At 61.8% G+C, this 20,831-nt stretch overlaps 1 protein-coding gene across 1 annotated transcript in view; it reads left to right on the top strand.

Annotated features, from left to right (window-relative positions):
- The window catches only part of NTSR1 (neurotensin receptor 1), a 45,932-nt gene extending 25,808 nt beyond the window's left edge, over positions 1–20,124 (top strand). The window contains 3 exon segments of the mRNA XM_042930461.1: positions 13,465–13,666; positions 17,535–17,625; positions 18,511–20,124. Coding sequence (XP_042786395.1) covers positions 13,465–13,666; positions 17,535–17,625; positions 18,511–18,760 — 543 coding nt within the window. The 3' untranslated portion in view covers positions 18,761–20,124.
- The last annotated feature ends 707 nt before the right edge of the window (positions 20,125–20,831 follow it).

Genomic DNA, 20,831 nt, shown 5'->3' with positions numbered 1-20,831 from the left:
GTGGCGGCGGGAGAGGTGGGCACCCTCACAGGGGACAGACGGAATGCCTCGTTTGCTTTCCGCAGAGGCTGCTGGTGGTCCAGCCAGAGCCCCCCTCCCCGACAAAGACCCAGATCCTACTAGAAACACTCCACGTGTAACAAGCGAGCCAATTCTGTGTCTGTGACGAGCACCTTACCAGGAAGGAGATGAAATTCCTTTCGCGGGTGGAGGGGTGGCGCCCAGGGGGTGGCCCCACCCTGCACTGAGGCCAGTGGCCCCCGGGCCCAGGTGTGGCCCAGGCCTCGGGCCCAGAGACCTGCCCCATTGCTTCTGGAAGATTCACAACCGTTGAGAGCTGTCTCGTCCGCTCTGGCCGCTCCGACGGGGACTGGGGGCTTCCAAATAGCGGCCACGTGTGCCTCTCAACTGTGGGGGCCGCAGGTCCGAGCCGAGGGCACCGGCAGATCCCGCGTCCGACGAGAGCCCGAGTCCCGGGTCACGACGGCTGCGGTGTCTTCACACGGAGGAAGGGGGGGGGCGGGAGCTCTCTGGAGTCTCTGTTATCAGGGCGACCTCATCACCCCAAAGGCCTCACCCCCTAACACCGTATCCTTGGGAGCCAGAATCCTGCATATGAATTTGGGGGGACACGCCCTTCAGTCTGTGGTGGAATCTCCGTCCTCTGGGCAGAGTGAGGCAGGCGCGCCCGGGGCGGGCATCAGAGGTGCGGGAGGAAGGGGGCGGAGCCCGGCCGTGGGGTTTGCTGGTTCCCTCGGTCCCTGTGAGGCCGTGAGGGGAGGAGGGCAGCCCCCCCAGGAGGGCAAGTGGCCAAGGGGTCCCCCCGAGAACTGGGGTTCCAACCGATCCCCGTTTCCTGGGGGTCTGGTCTGCCCGCCAGAGTCGGAGCCCGTGTTCCGGCACCGTCCTCGCCGCTGAACCCAGTTGCCAGGGCCGCGCACTGCCCAGAGCTGCAGTCGCCGTCTGCAGAAGCGTGAACATGAGGGCCCACGTGTTAGCTGAGCGGACACCCTGTCCTGAAACGTGTCCCCTCCAGTTCAGGGGGCAGGGGGTCTGCTCAGAATCTGGGGGCAACGGGACGAAGGCGGGAGGCTGAGGTCCCCAAGCCCCTCACCGTCATGAGGCATTTCCTTGTCAAAGTGACTTCCCGGGTTCTGTGCCAGCCGATAGCAAAACAGGGGCACACGGGGAAGCCAAGTGCACCCACACTCACGCCCAGAAACACGCGTGCACACATGCACACACACCCGGAAACACATTCACAGCATGTGCACACACACAGAAATGCTCCTATACCCGTGCGCAGACAGGCACACAAATGCACGTGACCGTAAGCCGCACGAAGCACGAACCGGCGTTTGCTGATAGTGGGGATCGAGGGAGGATCCCACGTCGACATCATCACACCGCAGAGCCCTCGAAGGACCCAGGCCCACCCGTCCCACCCCGGGCTCAGCTGCCCAGGGCCCACACCCGTTTGCACACTTGAGTTTCACCCACCAGCCAGGAGCCGGCTCTCCTCCTGCAAGGCTCCGTTACACGCTGCTCCTTTTCCAAGAAGTGAGACCCGTAGGTGACACTGATGAGCCTCTTTGCAGGAAACACAAATGAAAGAAAACTGTCCTCCGCCCTCCTCACACCCCTGACCCCGACTCCGCACACGGCAGGTGCCACCTCAGCTGTCTTTATAAGACCAGCCCCCAGTTTCTGGGGTGGGACAGCCCCGTCAGCTGCGCCACGACCCCCCTGCCTTCTTGAACTTCCTGTCAGCGCCCGGGGTGGGTTGCATGTTACTTACGCGAGGGGTGTTTCTCTTCAAAGGGAAAGTGTCGTGGGGTGGGGGGGGGCAGAGAAATTTAAAAACCCTGGGGCGCCTGGCAGGCTCCGTCGGCGAAGTGTCCAACTCTTGGTTTTGGCTCGAGTCATGATCTCATGGTTGTGAGATCGAGCCCCACATCAGCCTCTACACTGAGCGTGGAGCCTGCTTAAGGTTCTCTCTCTTCCTCTCTCTGACTCTCTCTCCCTCCCTCTCTCTCCCTCTCTCTTCCTCTCTCTCTCTCTCCCTCCCTCTCTCTCCCTCTCTCTTCCTCTCTCCCTCCCTCTCTCTCTCTCTTCCTCTCTCTCTCTCTCTCCCTCTCTCTTTCTCCCTCTCTCTGACTCTCACTCTCTCTCTCTGATTATCTCTCTCTTCTTCTCTCTTACTCTCTGCCTCTCTCTCTCTCCCTCCCTCCTTCTCTCTCTCTCTCTCTCTCTCTCTCTCTCTCTCTGACTCTCTCTCTCCCTGCCTGTCTCTCTGTATCCCTCCCTCTCTCTGACTCTCTCTCCCCGCTGTCAGCTGGCCTCTGTTGCACAACAAAACAGTCCAAAACTTGTTGCCTCAAACAGTAACATTGCTTGTGATTCTTTGGATGGTACTTGGGCTGGCTCAGCTGGTCTCAGCTGGGGCCACTTATGTGGCTTCCGTCATCTGGTGGCCCCACAGGCCTGGATGAGTCTGAGACGGCCTCATTCGCCCGTCTGCAGGTTGGTGCTGGCTCTTGCCTAGGCCTTGCTGTCCAGGAGGCAAGTCGGGGTTTTCTCACGTTGTGGCAGCCACGTTCTGGGAGCAGAAAGCACGAGGCCCGGCTTGGAAGGCAGGACTGCGCTGTGTGTCACAGGTCAGAGCCAGGACAGGCAAGGGCTGGGCCGCAGGCCCCACGTCTTTGTGGGAGCAGCGGCCAGCCACATGGCGAAAGGCGAGCGCGTCCAGGGGCGCGGGAAGCCATCAGCAGTCTTTGAGGACCCTCCTCCACGGGCAGGGAGCTGAGAGTCCGTGGCGCAGTCCTGTTAGCGGAGGGACCCGTGACAGTTGCCTCTTGGCCTAGGGTGTCTAGGGGAGGGCTCGGCCCCAAGGTGACACCTCAGTGCCAAGGCTGCCCGTGACGATTAGGAAGGCGGGCTCTCAGGCCTCCGGGAGGTCCTGGGGATCGCGAAGATGCGGGCCACTGAGGGGGGTGTGGGGCAGCCGGTCGGGGGACAGAGCAGGTGCAGAGAGCCAGAACAGGCGTGGGGCTCGAGGGACAGCAGCCCATCGGTCGGACGTCTCCCAGCCCAGAGGGCGGCCTCAAAGTTGTTTACCCGGTTGTAGGAAGACTCTGTGTCCACTCCGCCCCCAGCTGGGCTGGGGGTTTCGCCTCGCAGCCTCTGTGTTGGTGAGGCTTTGTCTCGTTGCGGCCGAGCTCACCGGAATGACAGCAGACCGACCGCGGGAAGCGGAGACCTCACGCGCTGACTGCCGCACGGTGGCCACATCGGCGCCTTCCGGTGCCGCTTTGCCCACCGGAAGCGGGAAGCATCCACGCCAGGAGAGCGAGGCCTCCGAGTGCCTCTGAGTGGCCGTTGCAAAGCCGTCGGGGGGGAAAACCCAGCTGGGCGTGGAGGGGCCGGGGTGGACAGGGCAGCGGATGACGGCCCTGAAGGAGCCAGACCCCCGAGGCTGCACTCTTCACCTGGGTCGGCAGCACCGGGCCCGCCGGCCTGCGGTGGCCCCGGCCTGTCGGGGCGTCCCGCGTGCTCCCAGGGGCAGACGGACGGTTCTCGCCCTCTGCCTGCCTCTGCCCACATTTCCGCCTGCCCGGGCCCGGCCGGGAGGGCAGCCCGAGAGCCCCACACTGCGGCTTCCTCTGATCCTACTGAAGCAGAGCCAGTCGCGTGTCACGAATGCCTGGCATGCGCCTCAGGGGGTCGCCGTAGGCGGGGTAGAGGATGCCCCGGCTCCCGAGGAAAGGCATCTTCCCGGACGGGCTGATGATGACGGGAAAGCATCTCTGCTGAGACATTTGCACGAGAAGGAGACTCAGGTTGTTTGAGGAAAAAGCTAGGGGGACCCTCTAACCGGTGTGTGTGGGGGGGGGGACATTAGCGGCCAAGATGTCCACGTGGTGGGGGGTGTTAAAGCAGGAGACACGCCTCTGAGGTGCAGCCCCCGGGTCCACCAGAGAGGCTGAGTCTCATGGGGCCCCCTTTGGCTTCTCCCTGACTCCTCCTGCCTGACACTGCTGGGTCCTCCCTCGGTGGCCCACCGTGTCCATCCCCGTGAGCACCACCCTAACACAGGCCACCGTGGCATCTCTCCGGGCCTGGGCCCCCCCTGGCTCCCAGGCCCTACCCATCTTGTCCCCCCACCAGCCTGTGTCTCGTGCCCACCGTGAGTCGTGTGTGTTTACCTGTCCTCCGCACTCACCTCAGTCTGTGCAGAGCACCCCGCGTACATCAGATGCTCAATAAATGCTTCTGAAGGTCAGATGGTGAGCCCAGGTGCCGGTGCATTCAGAGGACAGGACGACGGGCTGGTGAACCCAGGAGGGCGTGGGTAGACAGAAGGGAGGGCGCAGCCAGGAGGTGCCAGAATATTCCAAGAGGAGGCGCCAGGGCAGGACATGTCCCTGCTCAAGCCTGCGGTTCCCGAGCTGGGAAGAAGCCGCTGCCTGGGGCCCGTGTCCAGGTGACAGCCCGAATCATGGGGAGGCCTGAGTCACACAGCCCAGTCCCCTTAAGCTGCCCCAGCTGCCACTGAGCTCCCGCAAGAGAAAAGAAAAGCTGATGGTCCACGAGTGGAACACTGGGAAGTCGTGGCCCTCCGGACAGCGAGGCTTCCCTACAGCCAGTCGGCCCTCTGCCCTCGTGGGCTCGGAACACCAACAGTGCCAGGCGTCCACGGCCGCGGGCAGTGGAGTCCCTCCAGCAAGCTGCCATCTTCCCGAGAACAGGAGCCGGAGACCAGGGGTATGTTGTGTGGTCCTCGAGCAGTGCCCGGCCCGGGCCGCCCTCATTCCCGAGGACCGGGGTCTTCAAGATGGACCGGCCCACCTCCCTCTTTATAGGCGGGAGACAGGCCCGGCCTGGGAACGGACGCACTCAAGTCGTCTGGCGAGACCCCGATCCGGGCCCGCCTTGCTCTGCGCTCCAGTATCTAGAAACAGGAAGCTCGGCCCTTCGCCCCCACCGCGACCCTCTCTCCCACACTCATGCACGGAGAACCGCGAGTCTCGAATCCACTGGCCAGGGCTATCTGCTGTGGCAGAGTCTGCGGCTGGAGAGGAGAAAAGCAGAGTGGGGCCCCACTCGTCACGCGCCGTGTCCTCGGGATGGAAGGAAGAAGTTCTCGGCTGCCCGCTTTGGGGTAACTGGGCGGCACGCCGGCTGGCCTTCCCGCTTTGCTGAGAGCTACAGCCAGGGCCCTCGCTGGGTGGCCCTGGGCGGGAGCAGGGGCAGAGGACCCCACCACCGTTTCTGAGGTCACAGCCGTCCGGGGACAGGAGCCCCGGAGGAAGCCTGGCCGAGGGAGCGTGTGGTGTCACCGCTGGGACTTAAGCCAGGGCACAGACTCCCGTCCGGGCCCAGGAGCTGGTCAGCGTGGGAAGAAACCAGAGCCACGTCCGGGCCGAGTTGGGCTTGGGGTGTGAGTGGCCGCCCCCGGCCCTCCTCCTTCACACCGGCCACTCGGCTCTGGGTCCACCATAATCAGATTCACCTAAAGCAGGGAAAGGGCACTAATTCTGTTGGGAGGAGCGGAGATGATGAGTACAGAGCAGATGTCCTCTGGAGCACAGTGGCCAAGGGGACAGTAATTCGAAACTGGGAAGGAACAGGATATTTGCTAAACTGCGCACACAATTACGTGGCAAGGAAACACAATTGTGGGGCCACACGTCCATCTGCCTGTGATGCCGGGAACACGGGGAACAGGGCGGGCGACGGCACCGAGGTGGGGACAGCCCCCAGGCCGAGCCCTGGTCCTGCACCGCTCTCCCGACCGCGTTGCCGACCGGCAGTCGGTGCTCCTGCTCGCACTCTCGGCCCCTCGGTGTGTGAGCTCCCCGCCTCTCCGAACCCCTCCCCCAGGCACAGCCGAGGGATCTGCTAAACTCCCTGGAAACCCACCCCCCACGTCCGTGTGTGCCCCCCCCCTCACCCTGGGGTCTTGATCAAGACCGGGTCCCCAGGTTTTCCTGGCATGGAGCAGAGCCCCGACGCCTCGAACTCTGTCAAAGGCTCACGCAAAACCTCCAGAATGCTCTGTGCTGCGTGAGTTGGTCGTAATCCGTCAGAGTCGAATTAATTCCCCGCATTTAGGAAAATTCACACAAAGGGCTTAGCAAACCTGGTCAGATCGGCTCGAACCTGCGTGGTGGGGTTGGCAGGAGCCGGTTCTTACACACCGGGAGCCATCCTGCAAGACGGACTTTGTCACCGCAAGAAAAGGGTCACCATCACAGCGTGAGGGGCGGGTAGGGACAAGAGCCGGGCATACGCCACATGGGCCATGGTTTCTGTGCGTTAGGTGACCACTAAGGTTCCTGCCCTCCTTCCGCTGGGCACAAAAGCGGGGGCCGTGCCCCAGGGTCAGACTGCCACACACCCGCTCACGGCTCTGCCACGGGTCCTTGTCAAGGATTTTTAAAGCCCGTTTGTTGCCACTTAACAGATGTCCCACTGATTTGAACATTCTTACGGGCTTGTTAGCCAACAGATATTTGACAACACAGCAAAGAGGCCCTCGGCCCACACCCCCCGACAGCTTGCCGCACCGTACGGATGGCTTCCGTGTGGTTTTGAGAGGTGCCGGCATAACCACGAGGCAGCTCGCCACCCCAGCTGCCGCGGGGGCTCGTGAGTCCCCCAACTCTCAGCCAAGGCCGGGCCCCCGGTGCGCCTCCAGCCTGCGACCCAGGGGAGCGGCCATCCTGCTCCTTCTGGAGGATGCCTCCCCGGTCCTCAGGAAGGGGCAGGCGTCCTGGGAAAGCGATTTTCCTAATCCGATTGAGGGTCTCCCGGCAGCCCAGCTGGTGCCAGCCCTGCAGTACCGCCAGGAACAGACAGGATGTGGCTCCAGAGGAGCTCCTGTTTCTCAAGTTCACTCTCAGACTGTGGCCTCTGTGGCTCCCGCACTACAGGAGGGAGACTCCCTCCCCAGTGCAGGGCTGCCTGCAGCAGGAGCAGCGGGCGGGGCCGTGGGGAAGTGCCTCCTACACAGGTTACTGGTGCTCGCCCCCTTCTCATCGAGATAGGAAGCGTCTAGAGACGGTTGGAGTGTTCCTGATGGCCCCTGCTCCTAGCTGGCTTGGGGTCCCCACCTCAGGTCTCCCCGACTCCAGCCCACCTCCCCCACACCAGCCCCTCACCCCTGCCCCCCCCCCCCACTCCTTGACCCCCACCCCAGGTCTTCCCCACCCCAGGCCCCCAGTGGCACCATCGGCTTTGGTGGCACTGTCCGTGGTGCTGAACCCCCAGCCTCCTGGGCTGGAGCATCGTCTCTCACTGAGTCCCCAGTGACTTGCCCAGCCTCTTCCAGAAGTTTCAAGCCAGAGAGGAGCATGGGGACCAGAGTGGAGCTGAAGGGAGATCAATGGAGAGAAATGCAGAGGTTCAGCTCTGGGAGATCACCAAGGAGTCATGATCTTTGAACTAGAAGTTGTTCTCAAAATTTTGCACTCGGGGCACCTGGGGGGCTCAGTCAGTTAAGCGTCTGACTTCGGCTCAGGTCACGATCTCACAGTTTGTGAGTTTGAGCCCCGCGTGGGGCTCTGTGCTGACACCTCAGAGCCTGGCGCCTGCTTCGGATTCTGTGTCTCCCTCTCTGCCCCTCCCCTGCTCACTCTCTGTCTCCAAAATAAAATTTTTAAAAAATTTCTTTAATTTGCACTGACCCAAAAACAGCATCCTCTCTGGGCAGTTGAGGGCAAGCCACATGCCCAGAGAAGCTTCCCGTGTGAGGATGAGGTCCCGCACCCTGGTGTGGCTCTTGCCCATACAAATGGATGCTTCATCTTCCTTTCATCTGCTGCCTGCCTGTAAGACGTCCCGTGACATGGGAGGTGGGCACTCCAGCTGTGAGTCAGACTGGGTCCGGGCTCACAGCTGGGTCTGGGTTGCTTCTTCGATTAGGTGTGAATACTGACAGCTTCTGCCTTGTTGATTTGACACGTGTATTCAGTGAAGTGCAGGCAGGGCTCCGAGCATGCTCTCTGGCTCATGGAAAGCATCCCGCTCATGCTTAGCTAAAGTCTATGTTTCGAGAAAGGGGAAGTTAGAGGCCCTCAAAATGTCCTTTCTACGTTGAGCCAGAGTCTGCCTATTAGGGCCGTCGTGGCGGGATGGGCTGTGTCGGATAGGCCGACACCTGCAGCCGGAAGCAGGCGAGCTAAGCCCCAGGCGGCATCCAGTGCCTGGGGCCCTCCTCCCCGTGCTGGCCTTTCAAACACTAACCATGACTCGCATGACCCCTCCAGGTCACGTGCCGTGTCCTCTGCCCTGGTCCTCCGCCTGTCCCACCAAAGCCCAGGCCTGTGGCCAGCACTGACCCACAGAGCAGTGTGCAGCTCCGTGGTGCCCTGTCTTGTTCTCTAGACACTGGTCCGTGTCTGTGTGTCCCTGCTGGGTGGCAGATATTGGAACTCCAGGTCCCAGCAGCATCTAGAGCGCCGGGGTGCTTGTCAGACGAGGGATGGGAAACCCTGGGCTGTGTCACCTTGCAAGCCCCTTTTCTTACCTTTGGCCCACCCCTGGAATGGGGACATAGCCGCTGAGATCTGGTCCCTTAGGCCCCTCACGCTTCCCGGTCCTGGGGAGGCGGGGTGACACGTGTGACTTTCATGTAACCAAGGGGGCAAGGGACACACACGCAGGAGAAGCAGACCAAGTGTGCCCTTATTCCATCCCTGTGCCCTCGATCCAGGAGGACATGACAGGAGCCTCCCAGCTCCCCAGGCCCTCCCCGCCCATGTCGGCCTCTGCTGGGTTTCCCTCCTGGGGACGCCAGCGTGGAGCTGTCTCCTTACTTCACCTGGCTGCTCTGTGCTTGCTTTTTTCACCTGTCACCCTGGAGCATCCAGTCCGCCTCATTCCCGATGTCAACAGGGTGCCCCGTGGTGTGGACGCGTCGTAACTTATCAACCAGCCCAGATGGTGTTGTTCCTGGATTTTTGCTTTTCGAGCGAGGCTGCGCTGAGGGACGGTGGCACACCAGGACTCTGGATGACCCCCCTTGGCCGTCCCCGCCCTCAGCAGCCGTGGCTGTCCCAGTGGAGAGTCGTGGGCCACACTTGCTGGGTCTGAGGGACGTTCTTTCCACTGGAGTCTGAGCTGGAAGTTGGCAGGGGCCACCCCTGTGAGCCTGGGCCGGGCTGGGGCTGCTCATCTGCTGGGGAGGGGGTCCTCTTCCAGGCACCGAGGAGGCCCCGGCGGTCTCTACAGTGGAGAGTTTGGGCGAGAAGCCGAACCTCTGGGTTTTGCGAACGACCCGACCCTGCTTTGTGCCTTTCTGCTCACCGCAGGCTGCTAGTTGAGCCTTGAAGCAGTGTGAGCCCGGGGGCCATCTCTCTCTCTAAACACGTGGGATTAAGTAGAGAGGCTTGGGCCCCAGTGCAGAACAAAAGAAGGGAGGAGTGAGACTAGGCCCTTTGAAAGGGGAAGGAGAGGGGTCTCAGTGGAGAACCCCCTGGTTGACCGAGGGCCTGGAGGCGGGCCGGGCTGCCCGCATCCACGGTGGTGCCTCTCAAAGGCTGGCAGGCCTGCCGTGTGCACCCCCCCCCCCCCGGGACTGGGCGCCGGCCCTGCCTCCCAGGGAGACCTCTGTCCCTAGATGCACACCTCCTTTTTATTGCTCAACGTTCCGCTCCACCTCCCTCACGAGATTACAAGTGTTGGGGGGCAGACACCAGCCCCGAGTCCTCGGACAGGACTGGCGGTGACAGCGCCTCAGAGCGTCCTGGCTCCGTCCCCAAGCGGGTCCCCCAGTAACATCCTGGGCGCCACTGAGTATGGACCGTGCTCTCAGCCCTGAGCTGAGCACTCTTACTGTCCCCCTTGCAGAAGTGAGAAAGCTAAGGCTGAGAGGCCATTCTGGAACCGCCCAAAGCCGTATCCAGCCAGCCAGCGCACCACCAGCGGTGTCTGAGGCCAAGGTCAAACCCCCCACTCCCTCCCTTTTCCCCTCCCCACCCCCAACCCTTGCTTCCTGGAGGCCCTGCCCGCCTCAGGGCTTTCCAACTCCGGCCAGGGCTGCAGAGCCCAGAGGCAGGGGACGGAGGGAGGCGGGGAGGCAGCTCAACTTGTGGCCTGGGGCTCAGAAGACCTGACCTCCCCGAAGCAGGCTGGCCGCTGTGGCCAGACCTCACCCAGCGGTCAGTCGGGGCCACGGGGGAGGGCGCTCAACCACCTCGTCAGGGACGGAGGACAGGCTCTGGGAGGGAGGTGCTGGGCTGACAAAGCCAGCACCTGGGCCTCTGGAGGCTCCCGCTGGGCAGTCTGCTTCCTGCCGGCCTCTTGGGTCCAGCTCGAAGCTGCCACAGTCCATGGGGAGACTGAGGCAGGATGGCCGGGGCTGGGGTTACGGGAATGTCTGGAGACGCGGCAGGACAAGAATTTCTCCGAGGGCTGAGAGAATTGATTTTTTTCCATCATTCTTTTTTTTTTTAATAGCAGTGCCTGAACTTTATTTTTGAAATTCCCTCAGTTTCGTACCGTTTTGTGGCTCTCCTTTCTAGGTTTTAATCTTTGCTCCATCTGGATTTGTTTTTTTGGTGTGGGATCTCCATGAGTTAGGGTACAAGTTTCGGGAACCAATTCAGATTGTCCTAAGGGGAATAAGGAAATACTTATTTTGCTGAAGAAAAACTGAGAGGCTGGGAGCAGTGGCTGCAGACGGCGGCTGTAGGAGCTCCAGCGAGGCCGGGCGGCGCCCCCCCGCATCTTCCCCCACCCCTGCCCCAGGTCCCTCCTGAACAAGAGGCCTGGGGTCGGCTCTCACCAGATACGTGTAAATGGTGCAGGGCTGCGGAAACGGCCTGCATTTGTCCAGGGAGGGCCCACCTAGAGCTTTAGGGATGCGCCGACTGGACGACTGGACGGACCTGGAGGGTGGGCAGTTGCAGGGAGGCAGAGGGGAGGGGCCCGGGGAAGGGGGCGGAGACAGCAGGCCCTGAGGGTCCAGTCTCCTGGCTTTGCAGGCGGCCACCCTCCTGCCCCCTCTCCCTGACATGCTGCCCTCTTTACCCAGCACCACGCTTTGCCTCACTGGGCGCCATTTCTGGCCCGTCTCCACTGCACCGATCTCCGCGTCCACCCTTCCCCCTGTGCCAGTGTCCACACCAAGTCTCTCTCGTGGGTCAGTATTTGGTAAGTGGGTGGTAGGCTGCCGCCTCCCTGCCCGGTACTGACCCATCGCTCTTCCTTTCTAGAGCTTTCCTGGCCATTCTTAGATGACGTGTTTCGATTTGCATTTTAGCATCAGCCTGTCTGTTCCCAAGTCTTGTGTCTTGTTGGGACAAATGCCTAGACCAGGCACGGCGTCCACACCTGCACCTACCCGTCTGGGGAGGCCCTGGCTTCCCTCGCCTGGCCTCCTTGCCTTCCTGGGAAGACATTTACAGTGTTCCCGGAGACTCTGCACCGGGCTTATGAGAGGTGCTTCTGTTCACTCGTTGTCAGCGGGTAGGCCGCCTCGGGCCCCCGTCCGTGCTGTGAGCTTTGACAAGAGAAGGCAAGCCCCCAGAGCCAGGCGTGCCCCCCAGTGCCTCCGCAATCCAGATCGATGCCCACCTCCAGGCTGCAGGGGTGGGGGATGCCGAGGAGAGGCATTCCGGCCCCTGGAAGTCAGGGCTGGCCCAAGCCTCTGACCGGGGCGGGCCTGCAGGGTGAGACCCCCTCTCCTCGCTGCAGACCTCAGGATCAAGGGGAACCGCAGCGGGCCTCACACCAGACCTCCTAACCCACCAGGCAGGGCCCTGGCCCCTGCCCGTGGCCCCCACCTGCCCTCCGAGGCAGCGGTCCCTACTGCCTGTGCTCAGCGAGGTATGGTATCTTAAATGTTTTGACATTTAAAATCTGTGTTGGATACGTTTGTTCTGTTTAAATAATACCGGGCTGCGATGACTCACAGGGAATTAGTTTGTCTCCTGGGCCCAGACACAGCGTCCCCCTGCACCCCTGCCCACCCCGCAGCCCAGCAGGAGCCTCAGAAGCCTTCCCGGAGCCGCCCCGCCGCACGCCAACAGCGTCCTCACCAAGGGAGTTGGGATGGGGCCCCATCTCGGGCCTCCCGAGCTCTGAGGACGTGGGGGAGAAGGGTGCCTGGTGGAGGGGCTGTCAGGAGCCCCGGGCCGGCAGTGAGTGATGGGCACTGGGGCCAGCGTGTGGGAGAGGCCCTCCCGAGGGCCCGTTCACCCTAGTCTAGCAGAGCTTTGTTCAGATGGCACTGAGGTCTCCTCCGGCCACCGCCTCCTGGAGGCCCTCTCCATCTCCCAGGTGGGTTCTGGAACACTGTGTGGGTGGGCAGGGCCTCTGGAGGCCTCAGCCAGCACCCTCAAGAGAGCAGGCTTGTGAGCCTGCCCCGCTCTGGACAGACGCCTGACCGCCAAGAGGGCCGTGGAGCAAAGCTGCCAACGTCCCCATCTGGGAACTTCTGGCATTTCTTGGTGGCCACTGGTCCCCCCGTCCCCTGCTTGCATGAGCAGGACAGAGGTGCAGACACCATGTCTGCGTATCGTGGAGGACCCTTAGCTCTGCTCTCAAGGGCTGCAGGCAAACCGAGTTAGGAGGTAGCAGGGGTGCAGCCCGGGGAACCCCGGGCGCAGACGCCCTGGAACTCCCCAGAGGGATTGCAGCTGCCCGGCAGAGCCAGGCACAACCAAAAGCTTTTTTGAACGTGAAGTTCAAAACGAACATTCGGAGCAGCCGACCACGGACAGACCCGCTGTGGCATCTTGAGGGCGAGGCCACGTGGGGGAGCAAGGGGCGCCAGACAACAGGAGCGCTCGGGAAGAATAAAAAGCCACGCGTGGATTTATACCGCTCGAGGCTGCTATGCTGCTGCCCTGGGAGGCGGTGGCCGCGTTAGGTCCAGCTCCATGGGGGACCCGTTCCCTGCTGCCCACCAGGGCCACCCCTACAAGGTGGCTGCGAATGTCTGTCTCAGCCTGGTGTCCCAGCAAGGCCAGACTCGGGCTTGTACAGGTCCAGCCCCTGTCTGTGGCTCAGTTTCCCCAGGTGCAAAGGACACGGAAGTTAGAGGGGCCAGTAAGAAGCACTTTTCATGCGTGGAGAGGCGGCGGGGGGCGGGGGGGCTGGGCTCAGCCTTCCTGGAGGGGCAGCGCCATGCTCAGGGATGTACCCATGACATGTTGTGTCCAGAGCTGGAAACAGAGAGCCCCAGCCCTTCACCGCGACCAGGGCACACCACACTGTCTACAGGCTGAACCCCATGCAGAGTGGCTCCCTGAGATGGCAAAGACTCCGTGACCGCTCTCTGAGCCAGGAGTGGGTGGGAAACGGGCAGGAAGTGGGGGGTATGTCTACAAGCCTGACGCAAAAGACCAAGCACCTTCCATACTCCAGGCCTCAGACCCCCAGCCGGAGGGACAGGCACCAGGGCGGGCAGCGTCCCCTGCACGCCAGCCTGATGGCTGTCCTGCTCTGTCCCTGCAGGTTAACACCTTCATGTCCTTCGTGTTCCCCATGGTGGTCATCTCCGTCCTGAACACCATCATCGCCAACAAGCTGACCATCATGGTCAGCCAGGCATCTGAGCAAGGCCAGGTGTGCGCAGTTGGGGACCAACACAGCTCATTCAACATGTCCATCGAGCCTGGCAGGGTCCAGGCCCTGCGGCACGGCGTTCGGGTCTTACGTACGTAACTGCCGGGCCCTTTGGGGGATGGGCCGGGTGGCGGCAAGGGGCTGGCAGAGCTGTGAGCCTCACACTGCCAAACAGGGCAAAGTTTAAGACCCGGGAAACGGAGCAGTCCGAGCTGAGACTCAAGGGTCAGCCCCAGCCAGGGGTTGGTGCTCTTAACTCCACTCCTCTACCTATTCATCTGCCCGTCCACCTATCCCTCCAGCCATCCACACATCCATCCACACATTCATCCATCCCTCCATCCACCCACCAGCCATCTCTCCATCCATCCACACATCCATCCATCCCTCCATCCGTCCACCCATCCATCCCTCCATCCATCCACACATTCATCCATCCATCTATCCGTCCATCCATTCATCCATCCATCAATCCATCCATCCCCCCACCCATCCATCCCCCCCACCCATCCATCCACCCACCCATCCATCTCTCCAGCCATCTACACGTTCATCCATCCATCCATCCACCCACCCACCCATCCATCCCTCCATCCATCCACACATCCATCCATCCATCCATCCATCCATCCGTCTGTCCGTCCATCCGTCCGTCCATCCATCCATCCATCCCCCCACCCATCCATCTCCCCACCCACCTATCCATCCCTCCAGCCATCCACACGTTCATCCGTCCATCTGTCCACCCACCCACCCATCCATCCCTCCAGCCATCCATACATTCATCCATCCATCCATCCATCCATCCATCCATCCATCCATCCCCCCACCCACCCATCCGTCCACCAATCCATCCCTCCAGCCATCCACACGTTCATCCGTCCATCTGTCCGTCCATCCATCCATCCATCCATCCATCCATCCATCCCCCCACCCACCCATCCATCCATCCACCCATCCATCCCTCTAGCCATCCACACGTTCATCCGTCCACCCACCCATCCATCCCTCCATCCATCCATCCATCCATCCATCCATCCATCCATCCATCCCCTCACCCATCCACCCACCCACCCATCCACCCAGCCGTCCACCCAGCCGTCCACCCATCCCTCCAGCCATCCACCCATCCATCCACACATTCATCCATCCATCCACACATTCATCCATCCATCCATCCATCCATCCATCCATCCATCCATCCCCCCACCCATCCATCCCCCCACCCATCTGTCCACCCACCCACCCATCCGTCCACCCATCCATCCCTCCAGCCATCCACACATCCATCTGTCCATCCACCCACCCCACCCACCCACCTGTCCACCCGGCCGTTCACCCATCCCTCCAGCCATCCACACATCCATCCCTCCATCTGTCCACCCATCTGTCTGATCACTCATCCACTGGCCAATTCATTTCGCTCAGTCCCTGAGCATGTCTCCAGGTCAGGCAGCTCGCTCACACAGTCATCGAGCAGCAGAGGTGGGGTTATCACGTGCTGTCAGGTGCCAGGCAAAGAGGCCTGAAGAGCAGCGCCCCTGCACAGTGACCCACATTCTAATAAGGAATCCTGAAGACCAACCCCTACAAAGGTCCCAAGCCAGCCTCCGTCACAGGAGAGCCCTGGGTGGAGCTTATACTCATGTGGGTGTGGGGCTCCTTATGTGGGATGCCATGAGGGTGTCTCCTGTGCCCAGAGGTGGCCTCCTTGCGGAGAGTTCTTTCTTCAAACACCCGCCTCCCCCACCGTGCTCTGCTGAAGGCAGCCCCACCCTACCCAACCCCCCACCCTGACCACCTACCTGTGCCTCCCCCCAGCCCAGCAGCCTTCCCAATTGCTGTCACCCTCACCCCAGCAGACAGGCCTCTGGGCCTCTGCCCCAGGCCACCTGTCCCTCAGAGGCCCCTGGTTCTTAGAAGAAAGAGGTCCAGAGTGTCATAATATATGACGGTTAAATGTTAAACGGTCTAGTGACCACTGAAACGTGGCAACATATTTAAAAAGTAAAAAGACATAGATGAAATTAATTTTAGTAATCGAGTAGGTTTAGTATTTCCAAAGTATTGCCCTTTCAGCATTGATCATCGCGATATTATCGATGAGAGAGTTACTCAGCTCACAGTCACCTCGTGTCCAGTGAGCAGCACGCTGTGTCCAGTGGTCAGGGTCCCAGCATTTGCTTCCGCCCTGTCAGGGTCAGGCTTCCCGGAATAGCCCCATGCCACCAACCCTTTTCCTACTGCTGCCAGTAGGACAGCCCTCCCCTCGGGGGGCTTCCCCCAGGCCCGGGTCTCCGGGGCCCCAAACCGAGCACCTCTTGAAGTTGCGCCCAAGTCCCAGGATGGGGATGTGCTGTCTCGGGGACCGCGCTCCTCTCTGCACCGGGCCAGCCAGCCCCGGGTTTTCCCTAGCGGTTGGCTTTTCTGTCGCTCTCTTTTTAATTACAGAAAAACACACATAGCATACGATTTACCGTCTCGACCATTTCTAAGTGTCCGTTCGGTGATATTTCGTACATTCATCACACTGTGTGGCCGTCGCCACCATCCACCTCCAGAATGTGTTCATCTTACAAACCGAGACTCTGCCCCCACCCGCCCCTTCCCCCAGCCCCTGACAACTGCCACCTCCTCTCTGTCTCTGAATTTGACTACTCTCGGGGCCCCATGGGAGTGGAATCGTTGTGTTTTGGTGTCTGACTTATTGCACCGAGCACAACGTGCTTAAGGCTCAGGCTGCGGCACCAGTTGGACTTCCCTCTTCTTAAGGCTGAGTAATATTCCATCATCTGTTGGCGGACACTCGGGTTGCCCCACCTTGTGGCCATTGTAAGTGGTGCTGCTGGTGTACAAACATCTGCTCGGGGCCCTGATTTCGGTTCTTTGGGGAACACCCTCAGGAGTAGAATTGCCGGGTCCTGGGGTACTTCTGTTTTTAACGTCTTGAAGAATTGCCATGCTGTTTCCCAAAGTAGGCGTGCCATTTTACGTTCCCACCAACAGCGCAGACGGGTTCTAATTTCTCCACATCCTCACCAAAAATCGCTATTTTCTGAGGGCTTTTTTCTTTAATAGTAGCCATCCTGGGCATGCTGGGATCTTACTATAGTTTGGGACTGCGTTTCCCTAATGATGAGTGATGTTGAGCAGTTTTTCATGTGCCGATTAACCATCTGTGTGTCTTCTTTGGAGAAATGTCTACTCAAGCCCTTTGCCCATTTTTAAATGTTTAATCGGGTGGTTTGATTTTTGCTGTTGAAGTTTAGTTCTCTGAGTATGCTGGATATTAATCCCTGAGCAGATATGCTAGGTAAATACCTTCTCCCATTCTGTGTGCTACCTTTTCATCCTGTTGACTGTGTCCTTTGATCCCATATCCGAGAAATCCCTGCCAAGTTAAACATCGTCAGGTTTGCGCCCTCCGCTTCTCCTAAGAATTTGGGACTCATAGTTCTTACTACCTTCAGGTCTTTGATCCACTTTGAGCTAATCGTGTATAGGGCGTGAGGTAGGGGTCTTCTGCATGTGGCTGCCCGTTTCCCTGACACCGTTTGTCAAAGAGACCATCCTCTCAATGGTCCTGTCCTGGCAGCCTCATAGGGAGTCATTTGACCATATCCGTGAGGCTTGTTTCTGGGCTCTCTTTCTATCCCATGGTCTCTATGTCTGTCTTTAAGCCAGTGTCACACTGTTTTCATTACTGTGGGTTCATGGTAGGTTTTGAAATCAGGACGCAAAAGCCCTCCATCTTTGTTCTTCCCCAAACCGTTTCTGGGGTCCCTCGAGACTCCGCGTGAATCTTAAGATGGGTTTTCCTGTTTCTGCAAAACAAAATGTCGTCAGGATGCTGAGAGAGCTTGCCCTGAGTCTGCACTTTTACAAGTGTTAGGTCTCCTGCACACATAACAGGACACGGCCCTTCACCCCACGGAGACCCACCTCTCTCTGTGTCTCAGGGGCAGTGGTCATCGCCTTCGTGGTCTGCTGGCTGCCCTACCACGTCCGGCGTCTCATGTTCTGCTACATTTCAGACACGCAGTGGACCCCGTGAGTACCAGGAGGGGTTGAGGCTCGGGCTGGGAGAAGCTCCCACAGCAGATGGGCATGGCGAGGGCCGGGGGGGGGGGGGGGGGGGGTGCTGAGCAGAGCAGCTCAGGACAAGGGTGCCGGTCACGTCCCCACACGTCCTTGGTGTGGCTGTGACCAGGCCAGGGGAAGGACGAAGTTCACAGAGGGACAGGTGCCCGGGAGCAGGTAGCAGCAGAGAAGGAAAGCAGACCCTAAGCGAGCGGGCACGAGACAAGTTGAGAGATCTAGACAGAGACAAGGAAGGGCCGGCCCTGCTGGATGTGGGAGGGGGGCTGGGCCACCACAGGCTGGCTGAGCTGCCAGGAGCACCCCCGGGACTCAGGGGGAGCCACAGCCACGGGACACACGGCAAAACCAGCAGAAGGAAGATCTGGGGGAGGAGTCCGGGAGGCCGTGTCGAAGCTTCCAGAACGCCCTCCCCTGAGGGCGAGGTACACTGCCGCCCAGGAGGCCGGGAAGGGGTTCCCGCCCTGGCTGTTGGGTTGAGGCCGGGGCGCAGCCGAGCCCCGCAGCCCAGCTGTGATGGGACCCCGCCAGCGGAAGGGCAGGTGTGTCGCGGGGAGCGCTGGAGGCGGCCGGGCGGGTCGGCCGCACCCCCCGGGGAGGACGGCCCCAGCCCAGCTCGGCGGGGGTGTGGCCACGACGTCCGGCTTCTCGAGACAAGCTGGAGTCCTGGAACTTACCACGAATGTCCCCGTGTCACAAATTGACAAGGCGTTTTCTAAACGTCTGTCCCGAGCCACCGCCCGAGCCCGCGCTCCCGCCGGCCGGGGGGCTGCCAGGCCCCACCCCCGCGTGGGGGCCGCGGGGTCTGAGCGCCCGGCCCTCGCCCCTCCCTTCCAGGTTCCTCTACGACTTTTACCACTACTTCTACATGCTGACCAACGCCCTCTTCTACATCAGCTCCGCCATCAACCCCATCCTGTACAACCTGGTCTCCGCCAACTTCCGCCAGGCCTTCCTGTCCACCCTGGCCTGCCTCTGTCCCCTGTGGGGGCGCAGGAGGAAGAGGCCGGCCTTCTCCAGGAGGACCAACAGTGTGTCCAGCAACCACACGTTCTCCAGCAACGTCACCCGGGAAACGCTGTACTAGGCGGGTGGGGCCCCGCCGCTCGGCAGCCCCCCCCCACCCCACCCCTGGGGCGGCGGAGGGGTCCGCCGAGGCCCGGGGCCCCACTTCTTTCAGCTTCTCCCTCAGCCCGCCCCACCCCTCCCTCCTCTCCTCTTTGAACGCCACGGAGAGATTGTTCCTCTCCCGGATCCAGAAAGGGCCTGTAATGAGGACAAATTAGTGCTGGGTGAAAGGCAGACTTCTTTGTTCCCAGACGGCTGTGTGTTGAGGGTGGACAGAAATGAAAGGCACGGGTCGGGCCAGGCGGGCGTTGGGGGCGGCAGTGCCTCTGGCGGGGGGTGGGGGGGGGTGTTGGAAGAGGCCGGCCGAGGTCCTGGCGCCCCGGGGGAGCGAGGAGAGGACCCCTACCCTCCTCTGGTACAGCAGGCAGCCAGACGGCCCCCCTCCAAGGGCGACTCCCGGGAAGCTTCCCTGTGTCCCCACAGACCACCCGGGGGTCGGGGTGCCGGGCATCGGCCGGACCCGGGCCTCCCCCTCCTCTCCTGCCTCCTCGCCAAAGCAGCGGGCTCCACAGGGATGCCAGCCGCTGGGGGGCTGCCCTGGAAGTCCTCTTGGCTTGGCGGAGGCAAGGCCGGGTCGGCGGAGTCTTGTCTCCACACCCCCCTGCCCCGGGCCAGGCCAGGGACGGCCCGCGTGCTCTTGTCCGCTGTGCGGGTGAGCTCCCGCTGCCCAGCTCTGAGCTGCTTCGGGGTCGGCTCCCTGGAGTGGAGGGCAGCTGGCCGGGTCCCAGAGAGACGCCAGTTCTGGGGACTCGGCCACAGGTGAGGACAGGGAGCCGTGAGTACAGCCAGCCCGCCGGCCAGCGTCGTCCGTCACAGCCAGCCAGCAGCAGCCCCGGCTCCGGGGACCCAGAGGGGCAGGCGCCTCCTTGGTCTGGAAGAGCCGGTCTCCAGGCAGGGTGGCCTGCTCCCAGCTTTGGCCGGTCCCCGAGCCAAAGGAGACAGTGGCAGAAGTGCCTGGAAAGAGAGGTACAGGCTTTTTAAAAGCCCAGGTTCTCCCTGGGCTCAGGAGCGTATTTGGCCTGAAGGGAGACCGTTGGGCCGGCCAGCGGCTGGGAGCAGCCCTGACTCGGGACTCAGGAGGCCTGGTCCCTGTCCTGGGTGACCAGGGCTCGATGTCCCACCCACGAAAATGACAAGGTGGATGGGAGGATGTCGATGGGCGCCCTGCTACGAACCGTGTCCTGCTTAAACCTTCCTTCTCCGTTCACCAGGGACAGCTCCAGGGGGCAGGGGGAGGAGGTCAGCCCACAGCCAGCCCGTGACCCAGGGGCCACCCACGCAGGGGCCGAAGCCAGCCCAGACCTGGCCCACAGCGTCTGCTCTGGGCGGGTGAGCAGGGCGGCTGGGCCCGGGCGGTGGGCGTCGGGACGAGGGCCTGGACCCTCGCTGGCGCTCCGCGCCTCGGGCACGGGTCCTCGCGCCCCGGCTCAGCCGCCTGACAAATGGGTGGGGCCGTTCCTCCCTCTCGGCCGGGACTCCCGGGACTCACGCGACCGTCTCGGCGGGGCCCAGCCCAGGATGGACGGAAGGGGCGGTTCCCCGGGGTGGGGGCGGAGTCAACGCAGGTGGGCCCCCCCCCCCCACCACCCCGCAGCCTCCGAGTCTCAGCGGGGGCGGGGTCTGTGCGCAGCCCCAAGTCTGTCCGACTCTCAAGGACCCCGCCTTCCCGTGTGCGCACTTCGTGGAGGTAGAGACGCAGCCGCGCAGCCGGGCCCCCCTCCCCGTGCCGTCCAGCCCCGTGGAGTCAGCTCCTGGCCACGTCACACTGGAGCTCCCGAAGCCGGTCTCAGAGAACAGTGTCCGGTGTGACTGGTCAGCAGTGATGCCGAAACCCCGCCGACGGCTCAAGCGCCCCCCCCCCCCCGCCCTGCCCCCGCCCCCGCCCCCGCCCCCGTGACGTAATCGGCAAGAACAAAGCCCCTGAGCCTCTCAATAAAGGAGACAGTGGCCCCCGTGGCTGGGACTCTTATGTCCAGGGGCCAGCGGGCCCACATCTGTTCATCCCCGCATTCCTTTGTTCACCGGGCGTT

The sequence above is a fragment of the Panthera leo genome, chromosome A3 (genome assembly GCF_018350215.1).
Source record: "Panthera leo isolate Ple1 chromosome A3, P.leo_Ple1_pat1.1, whole genome shotgun sequence".
Classification (NCBI taxonomy): domain Eukaryota; kingdom Metazoa; phylum Chordata; class Mammalia; order Carnivora; family Felidae; genus Panthera; species Panthera leo.
The sequence above is the reverse complement of the archived record's forward strand: the minus strand, read 5'-3'. Positions and strand labels throughout refer to the sequence as shown.